The sequence below is a fragment of the Bos indicus x Bos taurus genome, chromosome 18 (genome assembly GCF_003369695.1).
Source record: "Bos indicus x Bos taurus breed Angus x Brahman F1 hybrid chromosome 18, Bos_hybrid_MaternalHap_v2.0, whole genome shotgun sequence".
NCBI classification, from domain to species: Eukaryota; Metazoa; Chordata; class Mammalia; order Artiodactyla; family Bovidae; genus Bos; species Bos indicus x Bos taurus.
Genome location: NC_040093.1, coordinates 11687480 through 11705468, shown reverse-complemented (window position 1 = coordinate 11705468; position 17989 = coordinate 11687480). Strand labels below are relative to the sequence as shown.

General features: G+C 52.3%; 1 protein-coding gene across 7 annotated transcripts in view; it reads right to left on the bottom strand.

Annotated features, from left to right (window-relative positions):
• ZC3H4 (zinc finger CCCH-type containing 4) overlaps nucleotides 1-17989 on the bottom strand; it is a 38356-nt gene that overhangs the window by 9777 nt on the left and 10590 nt on the right. For all 7 annotated transcript variants that reach the window (XM_027515365.1, XM_027515366.1, XM_027515368.1 and 4 more), the window contains 9 exons: nucleotides 13807-14026; nucleotides 13415-13525; nucleotides 11135-11357; nucleotides 8980-9134; nucleotides 8229-8325; nucleotides 7974-8113; nucleotides 7380-7487; nucleotides 5640-5751; nucleotides 4724-4833 (listed from right to left, as the gene is read on the bottom strand). In XM_027515365.1, the coding sequence (XP_027371166.1) occupies nucleotides 4724-4833; nucleotides 5640-5751; nucleotides 7380-7487; nucleotides 7974-8113; nucleotides 8229-8325; nucleotides 8980-9134; nucleotides 11135-11357; nucleotides 13415-13525; nucleotides 13807-14026 (1276 nt within the window). The remainder of the gene's footprint in view (nucleotides 1-4723; nucleotides 4834-5639; nucleotides 5752-7379; nucleotides 7488-7973; nucleotides 8114-8228; nucleotides 8326-8979; nucleotides 9135-11134; nucleotides 11358-13414; nucleotides 13526-13806; nucleotides 14027-17989) is intronic.

The window sequence follows — 17989 nt, the reverse complement described above, 5'->3', positions numbered from 1 at the left end:
GCCAACCACCCGGCCACTCCCCCAGGAGACGCCACGCCTGTCAAGCAGCCACTCCCCACTCCCTTCTCAGAAGACGCCACGCCCATCAAGAGGCCACTCCCCCATGAAGTCATCGCTCCCATGGAAAGGCCACGCCCCACTTCCCCTCCCCCAGCCCCTGGCAACCACCCACCTCCTGTCTACGTATTTGCCTATCCTGGACATTTCCTATAGACGAAGCCCTATAATATGTGGCCTTTTGTGGCTAGCTTCTTCCACTGAGCATCGTGACGTTTTCCAGGTTCACCCATGGTGCAGCTGTGTCATCTATTTCACAGCTAATGCTCATGGTTCTGTTTGGATTTTAAGCGCCTCACCGCACTTGCAATCAAACCGCCAGCACTTATGAGGACCCGCAGGGCCAGATAGCAGGGCTGGTGTCTATGGAGGGCTTCGCGGTGCGCGGACTCCTCCAGCCTAAGTACCCAACCCTGTGTTTCAGCCCCGCGGACAGCTAAGCATTTCCCCCCGCAACAGGGCCCTCACTGGACCGGGCCTCTGTCTGGGCATTCATTTTTCCCTCCATATATGGCTCCATGCCCCCCAATTGCTGAGGTCTCTTATTAAAAGGTCAGTTCAGAGTGACAGGCCTGGTCTCCTGTATTCACTATGGGAACACCATCAGATCCCTCCAAAGCACTACCCAAGCTTTGTTAAGATTAAAAAAAAAAAAGATTTTACATTTAGTTGTATCTCTTGATATTCCTGGCCCGATGACTACCAATTCCACAAGGGCAAGACCCCCAGGTTCCACCTAAGGCCTATTACAGGGCAGAGGGACAGTTTGAAAGTCTGGATTCAAGTGGAACATCCCACGGATTGGGATCCTGTGCCGAAGTTGATACCGCCGATCTGCCTGCGTCTCTTGGAAGGCCAATGTGCAAATGGGGCCTCGAGCCTGGGCCCCGGCACCTCTAAACAGGACCCTGCCCCAGCCTCCTCCCCACTCAGGCAGGGCGGCCTGTGGTTACAGAGCCGCTGGGCCCTGCACTGCTAGATCCTCACAGGGGCAACTCGGTGCCCTCAGGTGTGGGCAAAACCTAACAAGGTTACGCTTCATTTAACAGATACAAACTTGATGAGCTTCCTCTCGACCCGGGGAGGGGTACCACCGCCAGCCACTGAATGTGCCACACTCCCCTCACCCCCAAGACTAGGGTTGTGTGTCTCCTCACCACTCAGCACTCAGCAGGAACACTCTGCTGGGGACAGAGGCCATGGAGATCTTTTCACTGCTGCCCCCGGCCTGAAGCACGGTACTCAGCACACAGGGCCACACAGTGGACTCAACAACTAAATGAACCGCAGTGCTGGCCCCCAGGACAGCCTCCTGAAGGTACTGCTGATCCCCAGCGCGGTGGGCCCCCTTTCCCATGCTCACCTCCTGGGGCCCCATGCCTTTAGCTTCCCCACTGCGCTCTGCAGTTGGGGCTTCTGTGCCCATCCTGTGCTGGGGATGGAGTCTTACCTCACCGTGGCTTCCACTACAGGACTTCCCCCCCCTCACCCCTCGTGCAGACCCCACAACACCCTGCTGGACTCCACCTGGGGACACAGACAGCCCCTTGCGCTCACCCCTGTCCCCACCACCCGCCCTGGGTCCCAAGTGCAGCCTGAGGGCAGGCACTGAACCACATTGGAGCCCCGGACACTGACACATAAGAGATGCTGTCCCTCCCTGTGAAACCCTGAACCCAAACCATGCAGGCTGTCCCTCGGTACGTCTAGACTCCTGGGCCTCTGTGCAGCAAAGAGGCGCTCACACCAGACCACCAGGCCCTGCCTGGGCACCACAACCCACTCCCACCACCAGAACTGATTCTGAATGATCCTCGGGTTCCCCAAGTTCAGAGGCGTGCTGTCAGTGGAAAAGGACTGCCACACCGGCAGACACACACAGACGTGTGGCGCAAGAAATGTGGCCATTTCATCAGGCCAAAGAAATAAGCTCGTGTCTGTCAAAAATTCTAAGCTTCTGCCCCAAACTAGAAACAAATCAAACGTTCAACTGGTGACTAGATAAACAGTGTCTCCCATCATCCATAAAGTGGGGTAGTACTCAGGAACTAACAGTGATGAACCACCAATACTTGCAACAACGTGGATGAGAAGCCAGATTCAAAACCACGCACACACTTAGAAGCTACATCCCATATAAATCTATTCATATGACTTCCTTGGAAAGCCAAAACTACAGGGACAGTAAACGGATCAGCGGTTACCAGGGGCTGGAGATGGGAGAGGTGCTGACTACAAAAGGGTGAGTCTTGAGGGTGAAAGTGACTTTTCTCTAGCTAGACTGTGAGGTAGTTACATGACTCTGTATCTGTCAAAACTCAAAGGTGTTTTTTTTTTTTAAGCTGGATACAAACTATACCTTGACAAACCCGACTATGAAAGTGTGTGTATAAATCAATAACGGAAAGATTTAATGGTAAGAACCATAGTGTGTGCCACTTACTTTCAAGCGGCTCAAGGAACAGAGGAGAGCAACTGATAAAACAAATGGGGCAAAATAATGCCAATCAAGGGATCTCAGGTGGAAGAATTCTTGCCACTCGCTCTCACAGAACCATTACCAACAGTGCCAAAGGCAGGCGTGTCTCAAACCTGGAGTGGACAGCTGGACGCTGATGTATCTGGACAGACAGAAATGTCACTGAGATGTAAGAAAACAAGGCTGCAGAGAAGGGAGGGAGAGAGAACACAGAGGAGAGGGTGGTGAAGGCCCCAGCCTCAGTGGCACCACAGCCTGGCCCCAGGGCTGGCCCAGGAGCCTCAGGTCGCACCCCTGGGGGTCGGGCTACAACTCTGTCCAGGAGAGGAGTAGACGGCTGACCTTCCGCCTTTATCAGGGTTATTACCCTGGGCCCGTCGTAAAGGTTGAAGTTTTACTTTCTGACCACCAAAATTCGATTATGGAATGGTTTTTCCAGGTTCAACACTCATTAAAAAAAAAAAAATTATCCATTTTGGCTGCACTGGGTTGTCACTGCTGCATGGGGCTTTCTCCAATTGTGGTGAGCGGGGACTATGCTCCAGCTGTGGTGTCGACACTATTAACCTACTGAGATTTGACTTGAGGCAGGGCACGATACTGATGCTCTCAGAATGTTTATGGCCAGAAATGGAAATGTGCCACCCTGATTTGCTTTGGGTTTTCATTAGAGTGTCTCGAGCTGTGCTGTCCAATACGGTGGTCACTGGTCACATGTGGCTACCAGGTGCTTGAAATGGGGTTATAAGTAGAAAGTAAGCACCAGATTCCTTAGACTTAGTATATATATTAAAAAAAATAATACAAAATATCGCAATTTTTTTCCATATGTTTATTACTTGCTGAAATGGTACTCTGGACATGGATATACTGGATTAAATAAAATACACTGGTAACATTAATATCATCTGTTACTTTTTACTTTTTTCTAACATGGCTACTAGAAAAATTTGTATGTAGCTCTGCTGTGTTCTTGGACAGCATTGGTCTAGAGTGCAAACTCTGAATCTCCAGGAGGGGGCAGTCCTCAGTCAGAGATGACTCAGTTCTTCAAATGAGAAATGAAGCCAGCATTACTTTTTCCACTCCTTCCCCTGAGAAGGACTCACAGATTCTAGACAGCTACCAGTTACAAAACCCTATTCCTAGGCTCACAGGCCAAAAGGTACACCAAAGACAAGGGCCTTCTCCCTGACGCTCTCCCAGGGAGGAGTGGACGTCCTCTTGCTCTGCTTGCTCAGGGCTTCCCCTGAGGCCCTCAGGCAGCCCTTGGCCCCATCTCAACAGTGAAGTCACCAATGGATGGATTCTTGGAAGCTGGCTAAGGCACTGATTGTTCCCAGTATCAAAAAATAGCCCATCTCCTCAAACCTCCTGGGAACCAGAAAGAAGGTGGGAAAGCCTTCACCTGGGAGGACACATTTTCTCACACCCAATCACCCTGCTCACACCCATTCACCCGATGACAGAGTGAAGTGAAAGTCGATTCTACTCTTTGCAACCTACGGTCCATGGGATTCTCCCGGCCAGAATACTGGAGTGGGTAGCTGTTTCCTTCTCCAGGGGATCTTCCCAACCCAGAGATTGAACCCAGATCTCCCGCACTGCAGGTGGATTCTTTACCAGCTGAGCACCAGGGAAGCCCATCACCCTATGATAGATGTCAGGAAACCAAGGACAGGAACCGGGGCCTCCAAAGTCCTCAGTCTTGACTCCCCAGGGAGACAAAGGACATGAGAATGAGTTTCAGGCGTCCTCTGGCTGATAAGGAAGCCCTGATACCTCACTGGAGGGGGTCCCCCGCCCTCAGAGCTCCCAATGCCCTGTACTTTTTCTACTACATAAAAGACTTGGAAAAAAACATTTGACTTTTCCATCGAAACAGAAGCCATCCGAAGCCTCACTTCTTCTCCGTGCTCCCTGGGCTCTTGGAAGGCCAGCTAGGAAATCACAAGGTATGTTTGGAGACACACCAGGCCACATTCCTTTCAGGGAGCTGCTCCCCAGTGAACACCGCCCCAGGCAGAGAGAAGACACACACGTGACCACCCCCATCCTCCCTGCAGAGCATACGGTCCCCACTCCCTCCTGAACTCATCCCAGCTCCAGATCAACGCAGCTGGCATCCTGGTCCCGCACGGAGGCCAAGCCCCTGGCTGTCCCAGTTCCCGTCAGCCCAGGCATTACCTTGTCCAAGAGCTCTCGGGTCTCCTCGGTCAGGGGGTCGTGAGAGAACATGCAGTCGTCGCCGTTGATACAGTTCCCAGTCGTGTGGTACAGCTTACACGGGAAATCACGTACATGGCAAGTTAAGGCGAATGCCTCACCTCATGAAACCCACCCCAGGACAGAAACCAAGCCCCTCTGTTTCAGAGAGGAGGAAACTGAAGCCCCGAGAGGTGCAGTGACTGGTTCAGCTGTGCACAGCAGGTTGGCAACTGAGCCAAGATGAGATGCCCATCTGGAGTGCAGCCTGCTCCACCACGCAGGCCTTGAGGCCCTGTCCTCAGATCTTCATTCAACAGGAAGAGGGTGAAAGTTCAATAATCTGCCCACGGATACACAGCCATTTGGAAAAGTCTCAGAAAGACAGCGGGCAATGGCATGGTCTCGAGAATATACTTGACCCTTGAATGACATAGGGGTTGGGGCACCAACCTTCTGCCCAGTCAAATATAGGAGTATAATTTATAATCTGTCCTCCACACCCTCGGTTTTCCATCTGTACCAAGAGTATGGAGGATAGATTATATATAAACTATACTCAGATTTTTGTGTCTTAAGATCCAACCAGCTGCAGATCCTACCAAAAACAATCCACGTATGAATGCACCTGCAGAGTTCAAACCCACGCCGCTCAAGGGTCAACTGTATATGTATGGGAACACATAACATGCGCGCCTCAGTTTACTCATCTGCAGAATGGCAAGAGCAGACCTGTTGCAGGGCAAAGGTGAGGGCTGAAAGAGATGGAGACGAGCAGAGGGCTCTCGGCACCTCGTCGGTGCATAAAGCGGGAGTGCGATGAAGGCCAGCTGTTAACACCAGTAAGGAGAAAAGGTCTACACCCTCCATGCACTCGAAGGTGGGCACCAAAGGATATCATGCATGTAGGGGCAGTTCTCGGCTCTGGCACAAAACCCAGTGATGTAAAACTTGCACAGTTCTCGCTTCTTTGGTAGCTCGATGTCGTGGCTAAAATTACAGTGGTCTCCCTGGAAGAGAACCAGTCAAAGGTAAGCTGTCCGCCAAGGAAGAACTGCTCTGTCACTGGGGAAGCACAGAGGGACCGATGACAAAAATGAACAGGCCCCTCCACACAGCCCCGGGCATTTATTCTGACCCATAAATGCAGTTTCCCACCAGCTTGAAACTTCTGCCAAAGTGTGTGCCCCTTTCTCCTGCCCCTGCCCCCTCCCCCTTGTCCTCAGCTACCCCCACCCACACCTCCTCCCTTCTGCTGCCTTCACTGCTTCTAAACCCTCCTCCTGCCTTCCCCTGTCTTACCCACTTACTGCTTTCTGCTTGCTGCATAACAGCCAGTATTCAGTTTCACTCTTCTTTCTTCCTAACAGAACCCCAAGCTGGTTTGTGCTCAGTTAAAAATACTCTATTTCCCAGCTTCCTATGCAGTTCTGCCCAATGAGATGTACATAAAAGTCCCAGGGAAGACAATACTGCCAAGGTATTTTTTTTCCCAACAATTCCTTCACACAGTTTTCTTCCTCCCAGCCCTTAGATGTGGTGATGGCACAGCAACCACTAAGCAACCACGAGGACGAAAGCCACATGCTTGAAGACTCCAGCATAAAAGCCAGGAAGGAACCTGGGTCTCCCATGGTGCCACTGATCACTGTACCTGCCCTGTAGTGCCCACTCCCAGACTCTTTGATCTTTTTATTTTTGGTCACATGACATGGCACACAGGATCTCAGTTCCCCAACCAGGCATCAAACCCGTGCCTGCTGCAGTGGAAGCACAGAGTCCTGTTAGAACTGGACGGCCCGGGAATTCCCACACTCTGTTCTGAGAGACAAAATGTCTATGGGTTTCAGCCAGTGGAGTTGAGCTTTCGGCTATTTGCAAACCATACAATCCAAACAAAACATCCAGGTGAACAGAAGAAAGAAACTGTTGAATACCTGCTTCCTCTTTCTCTTCCTAATAGCTATTCATTTTTGTTTGTATGTATTTCAAGTTTCTAAAAATAGTATGAACTGCAACTCTTAACAAGGAAAACTTTATGCACGTACACAGGCACACACGCAAACCTTTGCTTAAAACATAGTAACATTTTTTCTTGACACAGATACATAGGTACAGTATTCCCTGGGAACATGTTGGCCAATTATCTGCCCACTCACTGAATTTGAATAAAAAGTTGGCTAGCTGAACTGACACTGGATTATACTTGTTTCCTTCAGGACCCTGAGGTCACTGGCACATCTCTTGGCGTAACATTCTGCTGTGAAGGTCAAGGAGGGCCTGATCCCTTCCCACTCCCACCTCTTCTGCCTTGATGACTCCCTCTCCAACATTAAAGTTCACTAACTCAACCAGGCTATGTTACACCTTTGCATTAGCGACAGGTCCAACAGGTCCAACATTTGAGGTTCCATGGACTGGGTGAAAATTTGGCCAAAAAATCCCCCCAACCAAAACAACACAGATGTGTCACCAATCTTGTCCTGGCTCTTCAATCATTTCCAGGCCCCCGACGCATCTCTCAACTACTCCAAGCCCACCCAAACACTGCCCCAGAGAGTGTGGCCTCCAGAATGAAAGGAGACCAGGAGGCCCCTGGTCCCAGCTCCAGGCACCCTGGCCCTGGGACTGCCCTTACCCACGTGCACCGCCCTTCCACGAAGTATTTGCAGATGACTTTGCCTTTCTTGTCAGACTGCTGGTGGGGCTTGTCGTGGTCACTCCTCCGGTAGCTCCCACCACCATCCTGTTGGGAACACAGAGTGGGAATGGAAAGGAGAATTAAAAGGAAGGGCGGGGAGGGGCCTGTGCAGGCCAGGTGGAGTGGACTGCGAGGGTGAGAGGGGCTGACTGGCAGGGCTGACAGGGGCACCGGCCAGCCAGTTCCATCCAGGGTGCAGGTGGGTGGGTTAGAGCCCCACTGCTCGGAGCTGAGGATGTGCGTGCCACACACCAGCAGGAACGCATCCGCTCCGAGGCGGCGCCTTCCTGGAGAACTCAGAGAGCAGGTGACTGCAGGTGCTACAAAGATGTGGCTTTAAAAACAAGAGGGTCTCCCCCGAAGAGCATCACCCAGGAGAGCTGATTAGTGCTGAGAGGCTCACCCATGGGAACGGCTGATGGGAGCAAGGGGTTGGGATCAGCCTCAGAAGACAACTCATTTAAAGAAAAAAAAAATTTCAAGAAGGAGCCTTGAGTAAGAGCATCACAAGGGGACGGAGGGCCGACTTACGCCCATGTCGTCGTCATAGAAGTCTTCATCGTCGTTCATCCCGCCCTTGTTCATCCCACCTCGGCTGCCTCCTCGACCGCGGCCCCGGCCCATCCCTTTCCCTCGACCTCGGGAACCCCGGCCGCGGCCTCGACTTAACCCTGCAGAGGAGAGAGACGGCGTCCGTCCGCAGCCTCTGCCCAGGACCTGAGTCCCACAGCTGCCGCGGGAGCCCCTGCCCTCCCTGCCACCTCGCCCCTCGGGGCGCCTGCCTACCTCGCCCTCGGCCGTCCTTGGACCGGCGGTACTGGCTCAGCTCCTTGGAGTAGTCGTCGTAGTCCTCATCTCCCATCGGCTCCTCACTCTCTCCATACTGGAGCCCGAGAGGAGGAAAGCAGGAATGCATCATTCGGGGAACAGGGAACCATGTCCTGAACCATATATGCCACCTCCTTCTGCCTTTTTGTACGCTCGGGACACCACCAGGCTGGGGAAGAGCCAGTGAGCGGCCCCGGGACTCCCACCTGCACCCCTCTTCACCCACCCCAGCCTGGGCAGCATCTGGGTCCTAGTCCTTTCCCTGAGGTCTGTACGCTCAGGACTCCCAGCCCGTCACTCCCAGCTCCCAGGGGGCAGCGGTGCAGCTGGAACAAGCAGCAGCGTGGCCAGACCTCGGGCAGGGACAGAACATGAGTATGGCAGCTCTCCTGTGTGTGCAGGGGGTGAGTAAACAGATGACTACAAAGGCTTCGAAAGCACCCTGGGGAACCCTTTCTTCAGGGATGGGGAACGGAGGCGCCAAGAGAAAGGAGCGGCTGAGGATGTTCTGACAGCTCAGCCCTGGGAACCCTTTCAGTTCTGAACCTCAGGAAGGTTCTCTCTATTCAAACAACAAAGGAACATTTGGAAACACAGAAAGAAACCTGCCATCTAATGCCTTCTTCCCAGCAGTCTCAGGGACCGCCTCCAACAGAGGCTGCGCCCACCAGCCACGCTCCCCCCGCCCCCGAGCTGGAGAAAGCCTTACGTCCATCTCCTCCTCGTAGAAGTCCTCTTCGTCCTCCGGGTGGTCTCCTCCCACGGAGCCTCTGCCCCTGCCTCGGCCGCCCCTGCCCATGCCTCGGCCTCGAGACCCTCCGCGGCTGCCTCGGCCTCGGTAGCCCCTGCCTCGGCCCCGGCTGCCTGCATGATGATGAGACAGTGAACAAGGGAGACCTCAACCTCCGTCCGCCCGAGGTCAATCACTTCCTCCTCCTCCTCCAAGAAGCCTTGCAAGCTGCTCTGGGCTGACACAGTCCCTGGGCCTCTGGACAGGGCTGGCTCAGCGCCATGGACACACAGCTGCTGCACGCTCCCCACACGACCCTGACTGCTGCACTTTCCCACACGAGGGCACCAGGCACATGGGGCCACCGAGCACCCAACACGGGGCTGACCAAACTAAGAGGCTGTGACACACAACACCTACTGCCCTCTCCTGCATGCACTGATTTTCAGTAAACGTTTACGGTTTTTTTTTTTTTTTCCCAGATCCATGCATCCTTTATTCCATGACCAACCACTGTGTTGCAACCAGGCAACACTACACAGACGGGCAGTCACCCGCAACCCAGCTGTACAACAATCGGAGGCTTACAGTACATTTAAGGCTTTTAAATTTGGGGAAAAAAAAAAAGCTTTTTAATAAAACCAAAGAACTCTCAAACCCAACCCCCAATCAACAGAAGTAGTGTAACAATTTTAAGCATCTTACATTTCTGATGCTGTTGGTGCAACCCCAGTGTCAAAATCCAAATAACTCCTAAACTAAAAAGATTAGTTTCATGAAATTTCAATTACATAAATTTTTCAAAGCATAAACTTGTCTTTTTTTTGTCTTGGAAATGTTATAAAAATTTTTAATAGCAAAACATAGGAATAAAAACATATTAACAAAATGTATTCAATCATTTACATTACAAACAAGGAATCTGCAGTTCATTGTTGTGGCCTGACAGGAGAAAATTACTCAATAGGAATCTATGCACAATGTGATTGCAAATATGTACAGTACTTTAAAAAAAGCCTACAAGGAGGAAAGTTGGCTAGGTTCTTTGTTAAACCAACCAGACGATCAAAATATTAAAACTCTGTGGACTAGTAGTAATAACTTTACACTTAAAAGTTTATGTTTTTAAATGCTTAAAAGTTCACGTTTACGGTTTTAAATGAAAGAAAAAAAGAAAATGCTGGGAGTATAAAGTGCACAGTGAATTTCAAAGACTTAGTTAAAAGAGAGCAAGAGAGAGGTAATATATATTTATAAAAAAATCACATCTATTTTGATTACATGTTAAAATAAGATTTAGAATATATAAGCCTCATAAAATGTGTTCTTAAAATTATTTCATATGCTTTCTTTTATGTTTTTAGTGTGACCACTAGAAAATTTGTAATTCGACAGTGGCTTGCATTGTATTTCTGTTGGACAGGCCAGTCCAGCGTCTCCCCAAAGAACGGGGCCTATCTACAAAGAAGTGCAAGAAAGACTGTTGAATGACTAGCCACTTAAACAAGCAGCACTAAGAACCGCTGAGCTTGAAAGTTCTGGAAGCCCTCTGGGGCTGAGAAATATGACTGGCAGATGGTTCTGAGAGGTCAGGCTGTGTCTCTGGTGCACGGCCCCCCCGCATCCTCCTAACTGCCACAGTTCAAGGTTCAGAGGTGTGGCAGTCCCGTGGGCTGCAGTCACACCTTGTCAGGTGACAGGAGACAGGCGTCAGCCCGTGACCCTCCCAAGCTGTGTGAAAAGTTGTCTATCTCTTCAGAACTGACCAGGAAATGAATTTAAAGAACAACGCTTCAGAGGATTCCCCAGGGGTCCAGTAGTTGGTTAGCACTCAGCACTTTCACTGCCGGGCCTGGGTTCGATCCCTGGGAGGGGAGGCCCCCCTCCAAAAGCAACCTGAGTCACAAGAGCCCTCTCCTTGCCTCATGCCAGCCTGGCTCCCTCCCAGCCACAGCCTCAGCACAGACCCTCTACTCTGGGGGCAGAGCCCGTCTCTGGTGCTCGAGGGCAGCTCCCCGCCTAGCCCCCGCTATGCTCATCTCAGCCCTGAACAACAGTCCTCCTCTGGTCCCGGACCTGAGGCTGCGAGGGACGGGGCCCAGCCCAGCAGGCCAGGGGAAGCGGCGGGTCTCACCTCGGCCCCGGCTGCTGCCCTCCTTGGCGCGCCGGTACTGGTTCAGCTCTTTGGTGAAGTCGTCGTAGTCGTCCTTGCCCATGTCCTCCTCCTCGTCCCCCTCATACTCCCCATACTGCTCGTTCTCGTAGTCGTCATACATGCCGTAGCCTTTGCTGTCCATCTTGGAGTAGGACTTCTTGGGCAGGGGCGTGGTGTGAGACGGAGGGTACTGCTGGTGGGACTGATGGGGAGAGGACATGAGTCCCGGGGCCTCCGGTTCGGACCGCCAAGACCCCCGCTGTCCCCCAAACTGGCACGTCTGTGTGGGCGTCCCTGCTGGCCCTGGGGTGAGAGGCCAGCCCCGAGCCACGCTGGTTCCTGGCTTCCACCTGAATGAGAGCTGGGCTGTGGACCCAGGTGCCTCTGCTCTTCAGAAGAGCCATAGTTGTAAAGACAGCTGAGAAACAGAGGCCCCATGACCCGTGAAGAACGAGTGGGAAAAGAAGGGCGTATTTCCCAGGGATCTAGAATAATCTCATTTGGGGAGGGGGCTTGCTAGGCAAGAGGGACGCTCTCTAGTCAGAAATCTCCTGGGACCTTGGAATTCAATTAATGACTGCTTGGGACCCAAACTAGTGACTTCCTTGGTAGCTCAGTTGGTAAAGAATCTGCCAGCAATGCAGGAGACCTGGATTCGATCCCTGGGTTGGGAAGATCCCCTGGAGAAGGGAATGGCTACCCACTCCAGTATTCTTGCCTGGAGAATTCCATGGACAGAGGAGCCTGGCAGGGTATAGTCCATGTGGTCACAAAGAGTCAAAGACAGCTGAGTGACTTTCACTTTGACTTTTGGGGCCCAGGTAGAAACCATTTAAAATGATGCTTTCCGACTGTGCTAGTTCCAACAGATACTGGATGAAGTTTAAAAACATAGCACAAATGGAGGCCACCAAGGTGTCCTTAAGTAGGTAAAACAGGTAAGCAAACTGTGGTACATTCAGATGGAGTATCCAACTCCAGTGGAGTATCCAACAATGAAAAGACACGGAAGGACCATAAAGGCATCCTGTGAAGTGAAAGAAGTCAATCTGGAAAAGCTGCACACAAGTCCAATTACATGACTTTCTGGAACTGGCAAAACTACAGCAACAGTAAAAAGACTGGTGAGTGTGAGGGGCCTGCAGAGAGGGACTTAAGGGCATTCAAACTACTTTATATGACAGTCTTGGGTGACTACATAACAGGATACACCAATGGTGCCTAAACAATTACAACAAATGGACCACGCTGATCTAAGACATGAGAACCAGGGGGTGGGGTGGGGTGGGGAGGGGAGGGGACTGGCCTAGCTCCTCAATTTTCTCTAAACCTAAAACCGCTCTAAGAACAACAAGGTCCTACTGTATAACACAGGAAACTCTATTCAACATCCTGTGACAAACCATAATGGAAAAGAATACGAAAAGAATATAATTTGTGTGTAACTGAGTCACTCTGCTGCACAGCAGAAATTAACACACTGTAAATCAACTATATTCAGCAAAATTTTAAATACTGAAACGGCTCTAAAAGTGGATCTTAAAAATGCCTTAACCCCTAGTTCCCCATCAAAGCTTGTGGTGTTCCCTGGATTCCCTGCCGCCCTCAAGTTTAAAGTCTGAACCTACGTGAGCAGATTAACATCAGTTCGAATATCTACAGTATCTGCTATGACGGGTAATGCTGAACACCGGATACTTTTAAGAACTTAAATTTTTTTTTTCTCCCAATAAAAACCTTAAATATCTATGCTGATTCATCTCTTACTGGTTTTGCCAGGGGAAAACAATACACAAACTGGGCAAATCATTTAAATTTATGCTTAAGCTCAGTGCTATATAACTTCAGACCCTACAACATCTGAGGTGATTTATTCCCATAACCATTTCACTCTCTTGCCCATTTTCTACAAAAGGTCATTTCAGAATAGTTAAAGTCAGCTCTGACAGGGACAAATCAACATCTTTCTCAGAGACAGGGGACAGACACGATGAGTCCTGCCAAGGCCACTGCGGAGGTGGCCTAGAGAAGCACCGACTGGGCTCAACCTGGCTCCTGCCCTGGGAGCCTCAGCCTGGCTGAAGTGCTCGAAGTCTCAGTGTCCTCACCTAGAAAGCGGGGGATAAAACCAACACCTAATCCTGCGGAATTAAAACCCGTGTACAGGGCCACGCATGAGTGCCCAGCACAGCGCCGGTGCTCAGGAAACGTGGGTGATCTAATGACCCCAGCTCGGGCCCCGGGGCAGCGGGCACTCACCGGCGCGTAGGGGGGGCTGTACTCTCGGTATTTGCGGTGCCCCTTCTCGCTGGGGCTGAAGTCCGAGTCATCGGAGAAGTCCGAGAAGTCATCGCTGGAAGAAGCGTGGCGCTGCAGGGACAGGGCAGAAGGTCAGGGCTCTGGCGGCGGGCAAGCCACGTGCCTGGCTGCTGTAGGGTGCCAGCCAGGCTGCGCGCGGAAGGCCTCACCTAGGGGCATCTAGCGGCAATGGAGCATGAGCTACCACTCTTCAGAAAAGGTCTTTAAACAGTTTGGGGAAAGGAAAACCAGCCTGATTAAGAGTGCCCTGTGGCCTGACAAGCTGAGCTTGGGCCCCGGGGCACTAGGCCGGGCTGGGCGCCAGCAGGCCCAGCGCACCCTCCGGGACCTACTTTATGCTTGGATTTCCTCCTCTTCTTGGACCTCCTCTTCTCCTTCTCCCGCTCTTTCTTGCGCTTCCGCTTCAGCCTCCGGTGAGACTTCTCCTCGTCCGAGTCACTGTGGTGCTTCTCCCCCTTCTCCTTCCGGCTCCTCTCGGGGCCCCCAGAGGTGTCCTGCGTCTCCTCGGCTCCGTCATCTTCCAGCTCGCCTTCTTCCAACTCACCATCTTCCCTGCGAACCAACCCCATGGCTGAGTGAGCACAGGGTCTGAGGGGGGCCCGGGGTCCGTGGGCCAGCAGGGCCCAGGACTGAGGGCACGAGGCCTGCCTCCTGCCCCACCCCATAGCCCCCGGCACCGACGCCATTCTCTACTGTCTCTTGAGGCGGAGGACGGGGGCCCGTGGAGAACAGGCTCGGGTCCCCGGGTCTCAGGCCGGCCCTGCTCCGTCGGCTCCTCGGCTCTGGGCCAGAGGTGAAGAGCTGGGCGGCAGGGGGGAGGGTCCCAGACCCCTCCCTGGGGTCCCCGCATGACAGGAGCAGCAGTGCCCACAGAAGGGCCCCCCAGCCTGCGCTGGCCCCTTGTTTCCCACCTGGCTCGCCTTACCCACAGCAGCCCCCGGCTCCCTGTCCTATGACTTTCTGTTGAAAGTCACCCTGATCTCCAGCACTTTAAGAAACAACCCTCCGCGTGGGACAGATGCTGCCGACAGGACATTCTGAACATCTAAATATCTATGGGGTGGGGTTGGGGGTGAAGGGATAAATCAGGTTAAGAAAAGGAGCAGCTGGAAAAAGAATCCAGTTTTTGGAGCCAAACCCACAGACACAGTTCTCACAAATGCAGAAGTTGGTTTAAAAAAAATAAACAAGTGTAAAAAAAAGTCCAAATCTCTCGAAGTTCATCATGCATGATGATTGCCAAGTATGTGTGAGAGCACAAAATACTCCATTAACTAAGACCCACAGAGAGAATGAAAAGATAAAAAAGAATAACATGAAGGGCCCAGGACCTAAAAGGCTAACCCCAAAAGGAACTAATCTCGGCAGAAAAGGCCCCTGGTGTTCAGAAGGGACCAGCTCAGTGTGGGAACAAGCTCAGCAAGGGGGCTCAGCCCCTGGAACCTCAAAGGTTCTAAGAGGCTTTGTGGAGAAACAACGGCTGACCTCTCAGGATCCTCCAGGGCCTTTACACACGCAAGGCTCCCTTTGGGCACCTCTGTGCTGCCCGCCTCACCACCCATCAAGGGGACCCTCCCATTAATTCTCACTCTCAATTCAAAGGAGTCGGGGCGGCTTAAAACCCAAGTGGTCCAGGCCGACAGTTACTCCGTCGGCAGAGATCAAAGGTAGTTCTCAAACACAGAACGCAGAACCAAAAAACTCCTACTGACGTTTCAACAATAGAGTGAGGTGACCCCGGAACCCGCCCGGCGGTCCTGGGCCAGCCACGCAGGAAGTCAAGGCTGGAGAAGGCCGCATTCCTGACAAGTGAGCCACCTCCTGGCTTGGGTGTGGCCCACATGAGAGTTGCTCCATGGGAGCAAAGCTCTCCTGGGAAGAGGCGACTCTGCTGGAACGGCCTCACCCACAGTAAAGGCGCCACCTGACTGGGGAAACTGGTTCTGGCGAGCTCTGAGCTGAGGGGGAAGCTGTTATTCAGGGGCATGGCAAACTTCCCGCAGAGACCTGGAGTCCTGCAGGACACGGAGAGAGCAAACCCATCCCTGCTGAGAATCTGGCTGGACGGGCCAGGTCACCAAACCTCAGCAGAAAAAAACAGGGACAGACAGGACTAGACAGACAGACGCTACGGGACTAGGGAAGGCCCACAGACAGACTGGAGAGGAAGGGGTTGGTACTCTGTGAAGAAAAGCTAAAAGGAAAGCAAAAGCACCACTCTCCACGCTTTAGTCCGGAAAGGGAAAAGTTAAATAAGCACCCAGAACCACAGGGCAGGAGGGAGGGAACCTGGGAAGACAGGAACTGTCTGGGGGCCCAGAAGCCTGGATGAGAAGTCAAAGGTCGCAGAGAGCAAAAGGCCCCCCTGGAGCCAGCAAAGGCCTGTCAAGAGTGCAAGGGACAGTGGGACATCGTCAACCCTCTCGTTTTCAAACTGAAGGAACAAACCGAAGGGACGGCAGGTGAAAGGGCGTGTTGAGGCCAGACAGACAAGTGACATGGAAAAAGTCAGAAACTGGTTCTTAGCTCCCCACTCTTCCCTTGCTTGGTGAGGATCGAAAGCGAAGCGGGAGCAGCTCACTGACCACCTCCTCCGACGCCACGCATACCGAGCATCTTCTCTGTGCTGGGTCTCAGCAAGCCCAGTTCTACGCTGCCCTTGCAGGGAAAGGTACAAATGACAAGAAGCTGAGTCCATAGGGCAGGGGAGCTGAGCCCTCTGGGATACAGGGCCAGCAGCTGAGCCAGAGGGGCTGGCCCCTGCAGATACTCCTCCACCCCTACACTCGTGGACAAGGACGCCCAGGCACAGCAGGCGCCAAGTCCTGCCCGGGGTCAGCTGAGACCTCCACCTGCATCCCGCTGTCACACACACCTCACACTCGCTGGGGGGCAAAGACCATCCCAGCAACTCCAAGAGCTTCAACCACCTTTAAGAGAGATTCCACAATAATGCCTTTTCATTCCACAGGCTTTATCCAAGGCCGGGAATTCCAGCATTCAAATCCACTCTACAAAGACTTCTTTTAGTCAAAGACAGCTTTTCCGTATCATCTCATTAACAGCCCCAGGCAGATCTACAACTTTTTACAAACTGGGGAGTAAATACTTGAAACTCTGTTCTCTGGGAGCTGATGCAAAACAAATAACATTAAAAAAAAAATTTCCTGGTCATTTCTGAAGGGGGAACAGGATACTAGAGGAGGTGTGGAAATGAATGCAGACACCTGACTGCCCACTGCTCTTTCTCCCCACTCTCTGGCCACGCTGTGCTCTCCAGCTTTTCCAAGGACTGGGCTCATCTCTGGTCACCTGAGGGGGTGCCCTGGATAACACTGAGATTCCCAGCTAAATGTCCTGCATGAATACAGGGCCTATTTTCTTCTATACCAGAAGGAAAAAAAAAAGGGGGGGGGGTCAAACCAACTGGGATGGAGGCAGAAATTCTGTCACACACAAGGGCTGCCTCCACAAAACAGCAACGTGGTTTAAGTGGTGCCACTTAACAGACTGCCAGCAAAATCCGTGTCAGAGTGGCATTAAATACCGAGGGAGCATGCTTAATAGACTGTGACATAATCCCCCAAGCAGAGTGGGGGAAGCCCCACTGCGCTAATCATTTCAATCTAGACGTGCCAAACCCTCTTGAGACAAGCACGCAGGAGAAAGCCTAAAGCATCAGCCTGGGCAGTGGCTGCTTGATTTCCAGGGCCTGGGCTGGCAACACGCTGGGACGGCTGCACAACAGCCAGCCCGCCAGAGCCATTGGGGACCAGCAATCAACCACGCTGGGAGACCAACCTCGGATGGGCACCGGGAGGGAAAAAGGCCAAATCCCTGCGTAGGGTCAGTTCTGCCTGGTGCCTCTTGGACTGAGCATCCAGGACATTTAGGTTTCCCCTTGCAGAGCTGGTAATGGCCAATTCCTCTTTTTGGGTCAAAGAAGAGATCTGGGTGCCCATTCTAAGGAATGCCTACCAGGCCAACTCCACAGGTTCACCACACATTATGGGCTTGGCAAAAACAGTAAAGAAACCTCACGCTTCAAAGGAGGCTGGCCTCACCACCCTCCACCCCCCTACCCCCGCCAGTCTAGAGAGTGGGCATCCTGCTTCCTTCTGCAGATCAAGTAACTTGGCCAGCTCTGAGTCTTCCCTAGAGTGTGCTCTGGTATGGAATCTGAGCCTTGGTTTTCTCACCTGCAGAATGGAGTAAGTGTAGCACCCCCCTCAGGGGGTTGTGAGGATTAAATGAGATAACATGTATAAAACCCCTGATGTCCCTCCCGGGAAGGCAAAGAGTAAGTACTAGACACATAGTAACGAGTGGTATTAAGAACCACAGCAGGAGCACCTCCATGGGGACGGACTAACCTAAACAGTTGCCAATCCTTATATGAAAGCACTTTCTCTGTGCAGAAGCTACAGCCAACTCCCCTCAGGGACAGCACTGGCCAGCAAGCTCCTGCTTTCTTTGGTCTGTCTACGCATGCACCATCCTCTGACAATGACACTG